At 33.7% G+C, this 13,264-nt stretch overlaps 1 protein-coding gene across 1 annotated transcript in view; it reads left to right on the top strand.

Moving 5' to 3' along the window:
- Positions 1 to 6,954: 6,954 nt before the first annotated feature.
- The window catches only part of Lmpt (four and a half LIM domains protein limpet), a 434,583-nt gene continuing 428,273 nt past the window's right edge, over positions 6,955 to 13,264 (top strand). Inside the window, exon 1 of the mRNA XM_074126570.1 lies at positions 6,955 to 7,057. Within this exon, the coding sequence (XP_073982671.1) occupies positions 7,013 to 7,057 (45 nt within the window). The 5' untranslated portion in view covers positions 6,955 to 7,012. The remainder of the gene's footprint in view (positions 7,058 to 13,264) is intronic.

Genomic DNA, 13,264 nt, shown 5'->3' with positions numbered 1-13,264 from the left:
ATAAAAGATAAAATTCCCAAATTTTCTTTAAAATGTAGAGCAAATCCTCCTTTACAACTGTAATTTTTTTGCAACAACATAGATATAATAGATTAAAACTGTCCGGTAGGACAGTTGTATAAGGGTTGACCATCAAAAACTGCACGAAAAAGCGTAATGTTGAAAAACACTCAACTTTGACAATTTTTTTCTCTTTTTCTATAAAAGATAAAATTCCCAAATTTTCTTTAAATCTTACTCCAAACCCTCCTTTATAACTGTAATGTTTTTGCAACCACCCAGATCTAATAGGTTTCGAGAAAAAAGTTGCCGAAAATGAGCAAAAACGGCTTTTTCAAAAAATGTTCTTGTTCTTGTTCTTGTTGTTGTTGTTGTTGTTACCTTTTTTGTAAACTGCGTAGCGCCTAAACGCGTGAACCGATTTTCATGAATGAGGTGTCATTCGATTCAATATTTTATGTAGATGTGCCTTTTGGGGGTCCCGACGCTGTACATCGAATGGGAGAGGAGTTAGCCCCCTTTATGTAAGGCCCCCTCCAAAATTATTATTACTAATTACTCTGTAAATCTTGGCCCGATTTTGATAAAATTTGGTAGGATGATAGGGTTAGGGCTCCCCTACGTAACATTAAAGCGGCGATCAGCTCTTACACTTGTTAAGGGGAAGTATAGCAATCGTTTCAAATTATCGACACGTGAACCGATTTTTATAAGTGAAGTGTCATTCGAATCGAAATTTTGTACAGATTTGCACTTTAAAAGTCTCGACGCCGTGCCTCATAAGGAGGGGAGTTTGCCCCACCCAAATAAGGCCCTTTCTAAAACTATTATTACCAATATTTCTATAACGCTTAGTCCGATTTTGATAAAATTCAGCTCGAATAAGTGGTTAAAGCTCCTCTACGTGGCTGTGAAGTGCCATCTTGCTCTTACACCTACTAAGAGGAAGTACTGCAACCGTTTAAATTATCAATGAGTGAACCGATTTAAATCAATGAATTGTCGTTCGATTAAAAAATCTTTCCTCTTTGCCTTTCAGGGAGAAGTACTGCAATCGTAGTTTATTTTTCTTACTCCTCCTAAAAGGAAGTACTGAAATCGCAGTTTAATTTTGCTATTTACGTACAAATACCTTCCTATGTTATTCAAAACGCTTTTTCAAAAAAAATGTTATTGAGGATGGTTTGGGGGAACGCAACTATAATCATTCTATAAAAAGATCTCTCCAGTGGTAGTTACGGTTCCGACTTAACACCTTATCAGATTATAATGACAGAATTGCTTATTCCAAATTTTAAAAAAATCTGTAAAGCAGATATGTAACTTTGTAAAATAGACAAAAAGGAAAATCTATCCAAAAGGTACAAAAATCTCCTTAACAAAAACTTACAGTTTAAAATGTTAAGTATAAGGGTTGATTAAACGCCAAAAGGTACACAAATCAGCGAGTACCCAACATTTCATTAATACTTCATTAATAGTCAAGTAATTCTACTGCATTAATTTTCATTAATAAGTTATTTTTTAGAATTTATTAGATGTCTCAGACCCTTATGCTGGCCATTTCATTTATAATATTTTTTTGTTATAATTATGATAAATCACATATATACGTACATGCATGTTAAAGTAGAAAAAGACAAAGTTAGAGTAGGCTACTGTCTTGAATTTGTCTTACCGAAATATTCGTGAGCACAAATAATACACAGATAATAACAAGTAGATTATTCAACAACAATTATTCATTTCTCAATTGTAATTTAATTTAGTCCCCCTAATTTTACTTATAGTAAAATCCTGGAATAATTAGCTGTCCTAAAAATATGCATATCTTATTTACTTTATATTACATATATACAACATTGTGGGAAGAACACCTAGATGGAGAATGTAATTGAAGAAAACTATATTATTTGCGATAAAGCCAGATAATTATTACCTATTATTATAAACGTTTGACTACTTCATAAAATAACAATCACTTTAATCGAAGAATGAACTTAAACCGACGATTTTTATTTAAGAAATAAAAATAAATAAATAAAATAAACAAAATCATTGATGTATGTTGGTGTAAGCATTTTTTAAAAAAGGTTTTGAATTTTTTAGCCTCATATTTTTATTTTATTTTTTATAACGTTTTTTTTTTTAACCTGTAATTAATAGTTTGATTATTATAAATAACTAGATATTACAGTCAATCTACAGTGCTACTTGAACATATATTTTGTAGACGAAAATGGCCAGCATAAGGGTCTGAGACATCTAATAAATTCTAAAAAATAACTTATTAATGAAAATTAATGCAGTAGAATTACTTGACTATTAATGAAGTATTAATGAAATGTTGGGTACTCGCTGATTTGTGTACCTTTTGGCGTTTAATCAACCCTTATACTTAACATTTTAAACTGTAAGTTTTTGTTATTTCGAGAAAAAAGTTGCTGAAAATGAGCAAAAACGGCATTTTCAAAAATGGTTGTTGTTGTTGTTACCTTTTTTGTAAACTGCGTAGCGCCTAAACGCGTGAACCGATTTTCATGAATGAGGTGTCATTCGATTCGGAATTTTATGTAGATGTGCCTTTTGGGGGTCTCGACGCTGTACATCGAATGGGAGAGGAGTTAGCCCCCTTTATGTAAGGCCCCCTCCAAAATTATTATTACTAATTACTCTGTAAATCTTGGCCCGATTTTGATAAAATTTGGTAGGATGATAGTGTTAGGGCTCCCCTACGGAACAATAAAGCGACGATCTGCTCTTACACTTGTTAAGGGGAAGTATAGCAATCGTTTCAAATTATCGAGACGTGAACCGATTTTCATGAATGAAGTGTCATTCGAATCGAAATTTTGTTCAGACTTGTACTTTAAAAGTCTCGACGCTATGCCTCATAAGGAGGGGAGTTTGCCCCACCCAAATAATAGACAAAAAGAAAAATCTATCCAAAAGGTACAAAAATCTCCTTAACAAAAACTTACAGTTTAAAATGTTAAGTATAAGGGTTGATTAAACGCCAAAATGCACACAAATCAGCTAGTACCCAACATTTCATTCATACTTCATTGATATTATTTAAGTAATTTTACTACATTAACTTTTTATTAATTTTTTTAAAATTTATTAGATGTCACAGACCCTTATGCTGGCCAGTTCATTCATAATCTGTGACATCTAATAAATTCTAAAAATGTGAAGGAAACGTTAATGCAGTAAAATTACATAAATAATATCAATGAAGTATGAATGAAATGTTGGTTACCTGCTGATTTGTGTGCATTTTGGCGTTTAATCAACCCTTATACTTAACATTTTAAACTGTAAGTTTTTGTTAAGGAGATATTTGAAAGAGGTAAATGTGCTGTCCCCAACTCCTCCCATTTTTTATACCAGTATATATTCCTTTTAATAGTCTCATTACACATAATGTAGGGCAAACGAGTGGAGGGCATTTCTAAAACTTTTAGTATATACTTGAAGTGAAGCTTCAAAGTATAAGAATATATAGAATCTATTCCGGTTTCAAAATCTACTATATAATTTGGGGTATACCGGGAAAGTGAAAATAATTTTTTCTATAAAGTACCTTCTAAATTTTTCTACACAGTCATAAGGCTCAAATCCCCAGACTTGATCACTTTCATTGGTAGCTAATTTTGCCTTAAAAATATATAATATATAAATACACCATGTAAAATTTATAAAATATGTAAGCGATTGTAGTACATTCTTTGGTAATTTTAGCATCGGTTGCCTTCTGTTTGTTTTCTGTCCGAATCTGTTGAATTATTGTCAAACTTCTTTAATTTGTAAGCTGTCTAGAAATATGTTTTCTATTCTGTCTTCAAGGTTTTTGAGTATATGTGAGTTTAGATCTCCGTATATTTGTAAATTTCGTGAGAGCCATGGTATTCCATGCAATTTTGTTTATTGTATTTATTAGATTCTCTGCAATTTATTTATTTCAATATTACTAGGCTTCAGACAGTCAGGGCAAGCGTAAGTCAGAAAAGTCTGTAGCATTGTGGTTTTTAGAAGTGTCCGACGATTAATAAGAGGGTAGATCTGTGTAAGGATGCTGCAGGTCTATCTTTATTAATTTCTATTCAGGTCTATCTAAAATATTTTAATGGTTCTTCTTCTTTTAGTGGTCAGGGTTGTTAATTCTTGTTTGAAATGGTTTCTCTCTACGAAGGGTAAAAAAATTTTGGTGATTGTGTTTTGAACGTTTGTGTCTAGTGTCTAGTTTCCATTTTAGTCTATAGCAGTCTGTCAGTCTATAGAAGTGTATATGTTATTGTTGCTCCAGTAAGTGTCGTCTGCCTAATTTGCAAGAACAAAGAGGTTGAATGTAGTAGGTATTCCGTGAGTGAAGGTTGAATTTACTTTTACTTCGAATGTTTTATCTTGTAGAAAGGTTGTTATTAAAAGAGGGATTCAGGACTGATCCTACTTCTAAGGCACTTTTACTGAAAAGGCTTAACGCCCTTCCTTTGACAAGACTGATAGATACTCCACTTCTTGCGAGCAGTTTCTACCCTCTAGTCCTTTTTGCAACATGATCTCCACTGGTCTCAACGTGCCAGAGATTTCATACCACAGCTAGCGGCCGGCAAACAGGGGCGGCCCCTTCCCACCTCTTCCACAACCAATCAACTTCGCTCTTTAAATAAAAGAGACTTAATTAAAAAAAAAAAACCATTTCCAGCAGGAAAAATCGCATTTTACTAGATCCGGGATTTCTCACCAGTCGATATATTGTCTCCCAAGTGCCATAACTCAAACTAGCAATTGTTTTAAAATCCAAAACGGATTAAGAGACGTTTTCTTTCCTCCTCTTAGACTCCACAGAGTGTGAACCATCTGAAGATCTATAGGTTACAGTAGATTTTGAAGACTCTTCCTTTACTTATCTACATCCTCTGAAAAAATAAAATATCTTATATTTATACATATATATTAGATATTAACAGGTACTGTATTATTCTTTTTCATATTTAAAGATGAATTAATGAAGGGAACCAGTGAATTTCCACGCGGAGTTCCCGTGTTCGAATGCAGCTACTAGCTCTTAGATTTTCTCTTTCTAGGAGCCTCTTGTAGGCTTAAAACTAGTAATTCTTTAAACTATTCAGGGTGCTTCAAAGTTCACTTCCCCCCCCAGTCTTTTGCTACTTTTCTTTTTAAAGCATCTTCAAAGTATATTTCTCAAACTTTATCTTAGTTCAATAGTGTGAATTAATCTTGTGGAATAGTAGCCAGATCCTGTTACTCAGAGTAAAGATAAATATTTCCCAACAAGTGGGAGTGAATTAGCCATTTCTCAAGGAAATGGCTCGGCATCCCCTCTTGATTCCCAGTCTAACCACTTCTCTATTTACTCTAACTTCACGTATTCTTCATAAAGTCATCCACATGGTTTTCTTGATTTTCGTGTTTTCTTTAGATGCTCTTATATTTGAAGCTCCACACAAAATGTTATATATCTCTCACTCAATCTTGCCGTTCATTCCAATAAGTCACCCATTTCTTCAATTTTAACTTCTTGTTTTCTTTACCTAGATTTTGAAATATTTTTTCGACCAATCTGTCGACATTGTGCTGATATAGCTACAATTTATGAACGACCAGTTTCTATGCTAAGCAATTATTTTCTAACGAGGAATTCTTTCATTACGTTAGATTATGAATTTTACTGATGATCAATTAGTTCTTAGGCAGCAACATTAGTTCTTTGTTCAGGCGGGCTTTACGTCCAACTTCCAATTAGGTGTCGTTGACGGAAGCGACTAGCAAACATACTTTACTGTAAATTTTATTTTATTAACCGTTAAATAAAATCCAAGGCCTCTAGACCGGGGGAATCGAACCCAGTACCACCAATACAAATTAGCTTTACAGGTCTCGCCTCTTAACCGCTCGGGTAGCCATGGCGCCTTATAAGATTTTTATTAATTATTTTACTTTTACCAAAAACTGCAGACTCAGGTATTGAGGCCAGTAAGATTCCCTCTAAAGAACCATTCAGTAAAATGTATGTTAATATGAGTAAAAGTAGGATAAAAGTGTTTCTAAATTTCCGGGTTTGATGAAATTTTCACGACCCGAAGCCCCAGAAGAAGAGATTTGATATTTTGAGGGGAACCTTAGAGCATTTGTTTATTTCCGTTGAAATAAACTTTGGTAATAAAATTAAAGGCTTTTTAACATAGTTTTCTTTTCCTCTACGTGAATAGCGGAAACAGCCGTTGCGGAGACAAAGCTTTATTTTACTTCCTTTTTTTTTTTTAAACTAAGGGGATCTAGTAAGCACAGTGGTTAGTACTGGATTCCCTAGGTCAGCTGCTAGCTTTTCTCTTCTATGAGCTTCCTATAGTTTTCAGTCTGTCCTGCGTTGGACAGTATTATCTGCAATGACAGAACACCATCCGGAGGCTGACAGTGCATTGATAAAAGCTATGGGCGCCCATGACCTCAGATGTTGACTTAAATTTAAAAATAAATATAAAAAAATATTAATAATTACCCCCTCAAATCTTTAAGCTGGCTGAACTTCCTAATTATATAAAAAAAAAAATGCGTATCTAGTGTACGAATGTATATACATTTTATTATTAATGGAACAATGTTGGCTAGACTGTGGAGCAACCTGTTGCATTAGCCGGCTGATGGCGGCCACAGTGTTCAGCCGGACCCGTCCTATTAAACTTCACATGTGTCAGTAGTTCGTGATTCCTTACTGCCAACTCTTACGTTTTTTTTCAAATATAGATTTTTTTTTTAATTCCATTGGTTTATTTTATTTTATTTTTTTAAAATTTTCATTAGTGATAAAGTGTTTTTTTTTTAAACAAATCGTTATAACACTTAAATTGATTAATTTTTTTAGGATTATTTAATTATTTTTTTTTTTTTTACGCCTAATTATTGTAATGTGTATGTGAATAATTTTGTGAATGACTGGCTTTTGTAAAAAAAATATCCGAAGAACCAGTTATCATCTATTACGAAAATGAACGGATTAGCCCGACTTTCTAGACAGGTTTACAAGGATTCGGTGAGTAATTAAGCAATTACCTTCTTCTTTTTTTTAAATTTTCTTAGAATTATTTTACGTAATTTTAGTTTTTGGTACAATAACCTTTCAACATGGTATATGTTACATATGATTGGCGCCATTTTCGCCCGCCAAAATTGATAAGGGATTCTTGGTAAGGTTTACTGTAGGCATTTACTTTCAAACTTGAATATTTAATTGAATTTTTCAACTTATTATTATTATTTTTTTAATTTAAGGCGCGTCAACCAACATCTGAGGTTATTGTCAACCGGAGCTTATTTTAGTGCACTTACGTACGGTGTTCTCTTGTTACCAGACAACACTGTCACTGGACAGTGAGCTGTAAAGAAGCTTCTAGGAAGAAAAATCTGAAGGTTTAACAGCTGGATTCGAACTCGGAATCTTCGCGTTGAAATACACTAACCACTAATACTAATCCTTTCCCTCGCAACTTCTGTTGTTGAGCTCTTTGAATTTTGTAGACTTCTTTGGTGAATTTATTGTTGACTAATATAAATTAAAGTCTTTTATTGATAATTTGACCGAATATATGACATTTTTATCAAAGTAAAAGTTAAGAGTGTAGCGTTTGGTAAGGATAAGCTTTACTTGAACACGAACTATGTAAGACCAAGTGTTCTTCTGAGTCTTCCACGTGTTCATTTAACATTTTAAAACACCAGATTTCCCTACTTAAGTCTTAAATTTCCAGTCACTCAAGATTCATTGAAAAAAATGTGCGCAGTTTAGACTGGACTCATTTTTGTCACTGTGAAAGCCTGGACAGGGTTTTCTTTTTCCTGGAATGTTTTGCAATGTTCTGTGGTCAAAGGTAAAGCAAAAAAGCTTACTAAGTCGAGCAAGGCCGGGCGGTCATTCGCATGATCAGTTTACGTATGATTGTAGTCAGCAAAAACCACATGCATCTCATGACGTTGACTTCAGGCATTGTCAGGGAAAAGAGGCAATTGCCGGGACACACTCTGCCAGTGTGTAGGAGTTTTTACAGCCAAACAGGTCCGCTTTTTAGAGAGGAAAAACTAACATTTTCAAGTTTTCCCTTGAAGCGTCTCTCCAGATGCTTAACTGTAATCAAATACGCCCGGATTCTTTATGAATTATCTTTACTTTCATGAGTAAATATTATCACTTTTCATTAACTGCGGATAATAATTATTCGAAATATTTTAAATCAAACGACTGCAATAGAGGTCCCCCGTCATGGTTTTGGATAACAGGTTCTGAGACCTTCCACTTCCTTGGCCGTCTCCATCCTCTTGCTATTGCCGCCTTCGTTGTTGAAATAGCCAAGACCAAAACTTCTTTCCTAGTTTATCTCCAGGCAACCGTAGACAACATTTTCTCTTGGCCTCATCATCGAGAGTCGATGCAAAATTTCCTCTTTAAAAAAAAGAGTTTCACTGAGTTTTTCTCGGAGCTGTTCTAGTCGGGCTGCAAGTCACCTTGTTTCTTCCAGTTACAGGACTGTAGTACTTTTTTGCAAACTTCGTACATACCACTGGCATGCTCTTAGATCTACAGCTTTTCTTTTCAATTGTAATTCAAAACTTGAGTCCAGAGTTGGGTGTAGGGTGCCTCGTCCGGGTGACCTTTTAAAGAAATGCACATTTTCACTCTTTAAGAGTTCGAAGTTTGAAGAGAATCAGCACCTCAAGAATCGTCTTCAGAGAATGACTTCACAGCTGATCGTTTCTTCAATGAAGGACGTTCTTTGGTGGCTGTCCAATGTTACCAAAAGATAAGAAATAAAATTTACCAATTGCGGAACATTAATTATTTGTTGCATACAGTTCTTTGGTATTTTTCTTATAACATGGCTTCCTTCTTCCAAAAATTTAAATAAAGAACAGAAGTAGTGTACATTAGAAGACGTCGCTCGACCTGTTTTGACCCGTGTTCCGAGTGCATCTCGTGCTAGAGATACCTGGAGGGGGCGCCAACTTGGTACGTCTCTGCTAACGGTATTCCTGGGACTTGTGGGTCCTTTCTCCTAGCTTAGCACTGCTCCCTTCACCAGACATCCTTCTCTCTATGGCTCTTCGTCAGACTGCTCATCTATCTCGCACAAATACTCGCACGTACTACCACAGCATCCACCACATGATCTTCACCAGCCTTACTCCCCTCCACCATGTCCTGCTTTCTTATTTATTAGCTTCTTTTTCCCCAATATATATATATATATATTTTATCGTGTTCTTCAAGAAATTCAAATGCTGCATCTCTCAAGAATCTTCGACGGTCTATAGGGCCAGTTCTGAGCTCTTTGTCTTTCTATTACTAGTTAAGAAAAGTATAGCGATCGGGTACAGTTTTCTAGATCAAGATATTATCGGTAATATCCGTTTTAGGTCTCTTTTGAGACCCGGCCAGTGGTTTGTGTGTATAAAATCCATATCTTAAAAATAAAAACTTACAGGAAATTGACCTGGTTAATTTCGATCTGGTTTGAGTCATTAGCGAATACTGGATTCCAATGTGGAGATCCCAGGTTCAAATCCAGCTGCTGGCCTTCAGATTTTCTTTTCCTAAAAGCTTATTACGTCACTGTGACTTCCGGAAGCGTAGGTGCACTGAAAATAAGCTCCAGGTGCCCATGTGCTTAGTAAAGTAAAGTAATCGTCTAATTTTTCAGTCGAGCTTTACGTCCAACTACCAAATTAGGTGTCGTGGTCGGAGGCGACTAGCAAACATACTTTACTATAAATTTCTCATATTAACCATTAAATAAAATACAAGACCTACACCAGGGAAATCGAACCCACTAAACCAACAATCCATCTTAGCTTTGCGGGTCTAGCCTATAACCGCCTAACATACTTTACTATAAATTTCTCATATTAACCATTAAATAAAATCCAGGGGAATCGAACCCACTAAACCAACAATACATCTTAGCTTTGCGGGTCTAGCCTTTAATCGCTCGGCTACCGTGGCGCCTCCAAGTGCTTAGATGTTGAAAATATATACTACATTCTTAAAAAAATTAAGTATACCCTAATTAGAAAAATTCAACACGATTCCAAATCAACAAGACGATCAAATCTTCAAATTCTGAATGTTATTAACTATTCTGAACGTCCGTAAATATCTCCTTAACAAAAACTTACAGTTTAAAATGTTAAGTATAAGGGTTGATTAAACGCCAAAAGGTACACAAATCAGCGAGTACCCAACATTTCATTAATAGTTAAGCAATTCTACTGCATTAATTTTCATTAATAAGTTATTTTTTAGAATTTATTAGATGTCACAGACCCTTATGCTGGCCATTTTCGTCTACAAAATATATGTTCAAGTAGCACTGTAGATTGACTGTAATATCTAGTTATTTATAATAATCAATCTATTAATTACAGGTTAAAAAGAAAAACGTTATAAAAAATTTAAAAAAAAAATATTAGGCTAAAAAATTCAAAACTTTTTTTTATAAAAAACTTACACCAATGATTTTGTTTATTTTATTTATTTATTTTTATTTTTAAATAAAAATCGTCGTTTTTAAGTTCTTTCTTTGATTAAAGTAATTGTTATTTTATGTAGTAGTCAAACATTTATAATAATTAATAGGTAATAATTATCTAGCTTTATCGCAAATAATATAGTTTTCTTCAATTACATTCTCAATCTAGGTATTCATCCCACAATGTTGTATATATGTAATATAAAGTAAATAAGATATGCATATATTTAGGTCAGCTAATTATTCCAGGATTTTACTATAAGTAAAATTAAATTACAATTTAGAAATGAATAATTGTTGTTGAATAATGTACTTGTTATTAACTGTGTGTTATTTGTGCTCACGAATATTTCGGTAAGACGAATTCAAGACAGTAGCCTACTCTAACTTTGTCTTTTTCTACTTTAACATGCATGTACATATTTATGTGATTTATCATAATTATAACAAAAAAATATTATAAATGAAGTGGCCAGCATAAGGGTCTGTGACATCTAATAAATTCTAAAAAATAACTTATTAATGAAAATTAATGCAGTAGAATTGCTTAACTATTAATGAAATGTTGGGTACTCGCTGATTTGTGTACCTTTTGGCGTTTAATCAACCCTTATACTTAACATTTTAAACTGTAAGTTTTTGTTAAGGAGATTTTTGTACCTTTTGGATAGATTTTCCTTTTTGTCTATTTGGAATGTTACATATCTGCTTAACAGATTTTTTTAAAATTTGGAATAAGCAATACTATTATATAACCTGACAAGGTGTTAAATCAGAACCGTAACTACCACTGGAGAGATCTTTTTAAAGAATGATTATAGTTGCGGTCCCCCAAACCATCCTCAATAACAATTTAAAAAAAAAAAAAAAAAAAAAAAGAAGCGTTTTGAATAACATAGGAAGGTATTTGTACGTAAATAGCAAAATTAAACTGCGATTTCAGTACTTCCTTTTAAGAGGAGTAAGAAAAATAAAGTGCGATTGCAGTACTTCTCCCTAAAAGGCAAAGAGGCCAAGATTTTTTAATCGACAATTCATTGATTTAAATCGGTTCACTCATTTATAATTTAAACGATTGCAGTACTTCCTCTTAGTAGATGCAAGAGCATGATAGCACTTCACAGCAACGTAGAGGAGCTTTAACCACTTATTCGAGCTGAATTTTATCAAAATCGGGCTAACCGTTATAGAAATATTGGTAATAATAGTTTTAGAAAGGGCCTTATTTGGGTGGGGCAAACTCCCCTCCTTATGAGGCACGGCGTCGAGACTTTTAAAGTGCAAATCTGTACAAAATTTCGATTCGAATGACCCTTCATTCATGCAAATCGGTTCACGTGTCGATAATTTGCAACGATTGCTATACTTCCCCTTAACAAGTGTAAGAGCAGATCGTCGCTTTAATGTTACGTAGGTGAGCCCTAACCCTATCATCCTACCAAATTTTATCAAAATCGGGCCAAGATTTACAGAGTAATTAGTAATAATAATTTTGAAGGGGGCCTCACATTCATGGGGCTAACTCCTCTCCTAATCGATTTACAGCGCCGTGACCCCCAAAAGGCACATCTACATGAAATTCCGAATCGAATGACACCTCATTCATGAAAATCGGTTCGCGCGTTTAGGCGCTACGTTGTTTACAAAAAAGGTAACAAGAAGAACAAGAAGAACAAGAAGAACAAGAACAAGAACAAGAACATTTTTTGAAAAAGCCGTTTTTGCTCATTTTCGGCAACTTTTTTCTCGAAACCTATTAAATCTGGGTCGTTACAAAACAAATACAGTGATAAAGGAGGGTTTGCCCTATAATTTAAAGAAAATTTGGGAATTTTATCTTTTATAGAAAAAGAGAAAAAAATTGTCAAAGTTGGGTGTTTTTCAACGTTACGCTTTTTCGTGCAGTTTTTGATGGTCAACCCTTATACAACTGTCCTACCGGACAGTTTTAATTAAGTAAGCGATGGGAACTGTAAATTAGATTTAAATTATCATTTTGAACGAACTCGAACAAAGGCCGAAAGATTAGAAAACAAAGAAAAGATAAAGAGCTCTTAAAACGTAGAATCAAAACCGGTAATAGTTCCAAAAAAAGAAAAACAATTTTAACATAGTTTAATCTTTCAAATAACCAAAAAAATCGATCGCAAACCTAATTTCTTTGAACTTTGATATAGTTCGATACTTTCTCTTACATAAGTGATTGTGTCTGAGAAAACACAGTAGGCAGAAATTTTATTGATAATTATTGTTCGCCACCATCTTAACCTAGAAAAAGATAATTGATAAAAGGAGGTCGTTTTGTCGTTGATATTGATAAATAATCACAAGGTAAACATATGATAAAACTAGGCTCTTTGGGATTGTGATAAAAATTAATCGATAAATACCATTAAGTCAATAGATTTTTTTTTTTAAAAAGGTATAATAGTAAAAATTACAGGAACCTTTTTTAACCATCGACAGAGTTACCAACTCAAAAGTAATTCGCAGTTATTCTACAGTTGCATCTGAAACGAAATATTATTGGTTGAAATTCGCTAAAATAGTTAATGGTACTAAATTTGTAGCGAAAATTGCAATTTAAACAATTTTGTCAGTTATTGTTTCGTTTAACATTGTGAAAAAAATGTTACCTTCATTTTCTTACAAAAATTATTGCAATTAACGGAATAAATGGTCTTATTTAGTTAAATTAATATTGAAATAAAATTAATGAA

The sequence above is a fragment of the Rhodnius prolixus genome, unplaced genomic scaffold, assembly GCF_049639745.1.
Source record: "Rhodnius prolixus isolate KJV_2025 unplaced genomic scaffold, Rpr scaffold_3, whole genome shotgun sequence".
Lineage (NCBI taxonomy): Eukaryota > Metazoa > Arthropoda > Insecta > Hemiptera > Reduviidae > Rhodnius > Rhodnius prolixus.
The sequence above is the reverse complement of the archived record's forward strand: the minus strand, read 5'-3'. Positions and strand labels throughout refer to the sequence as shown.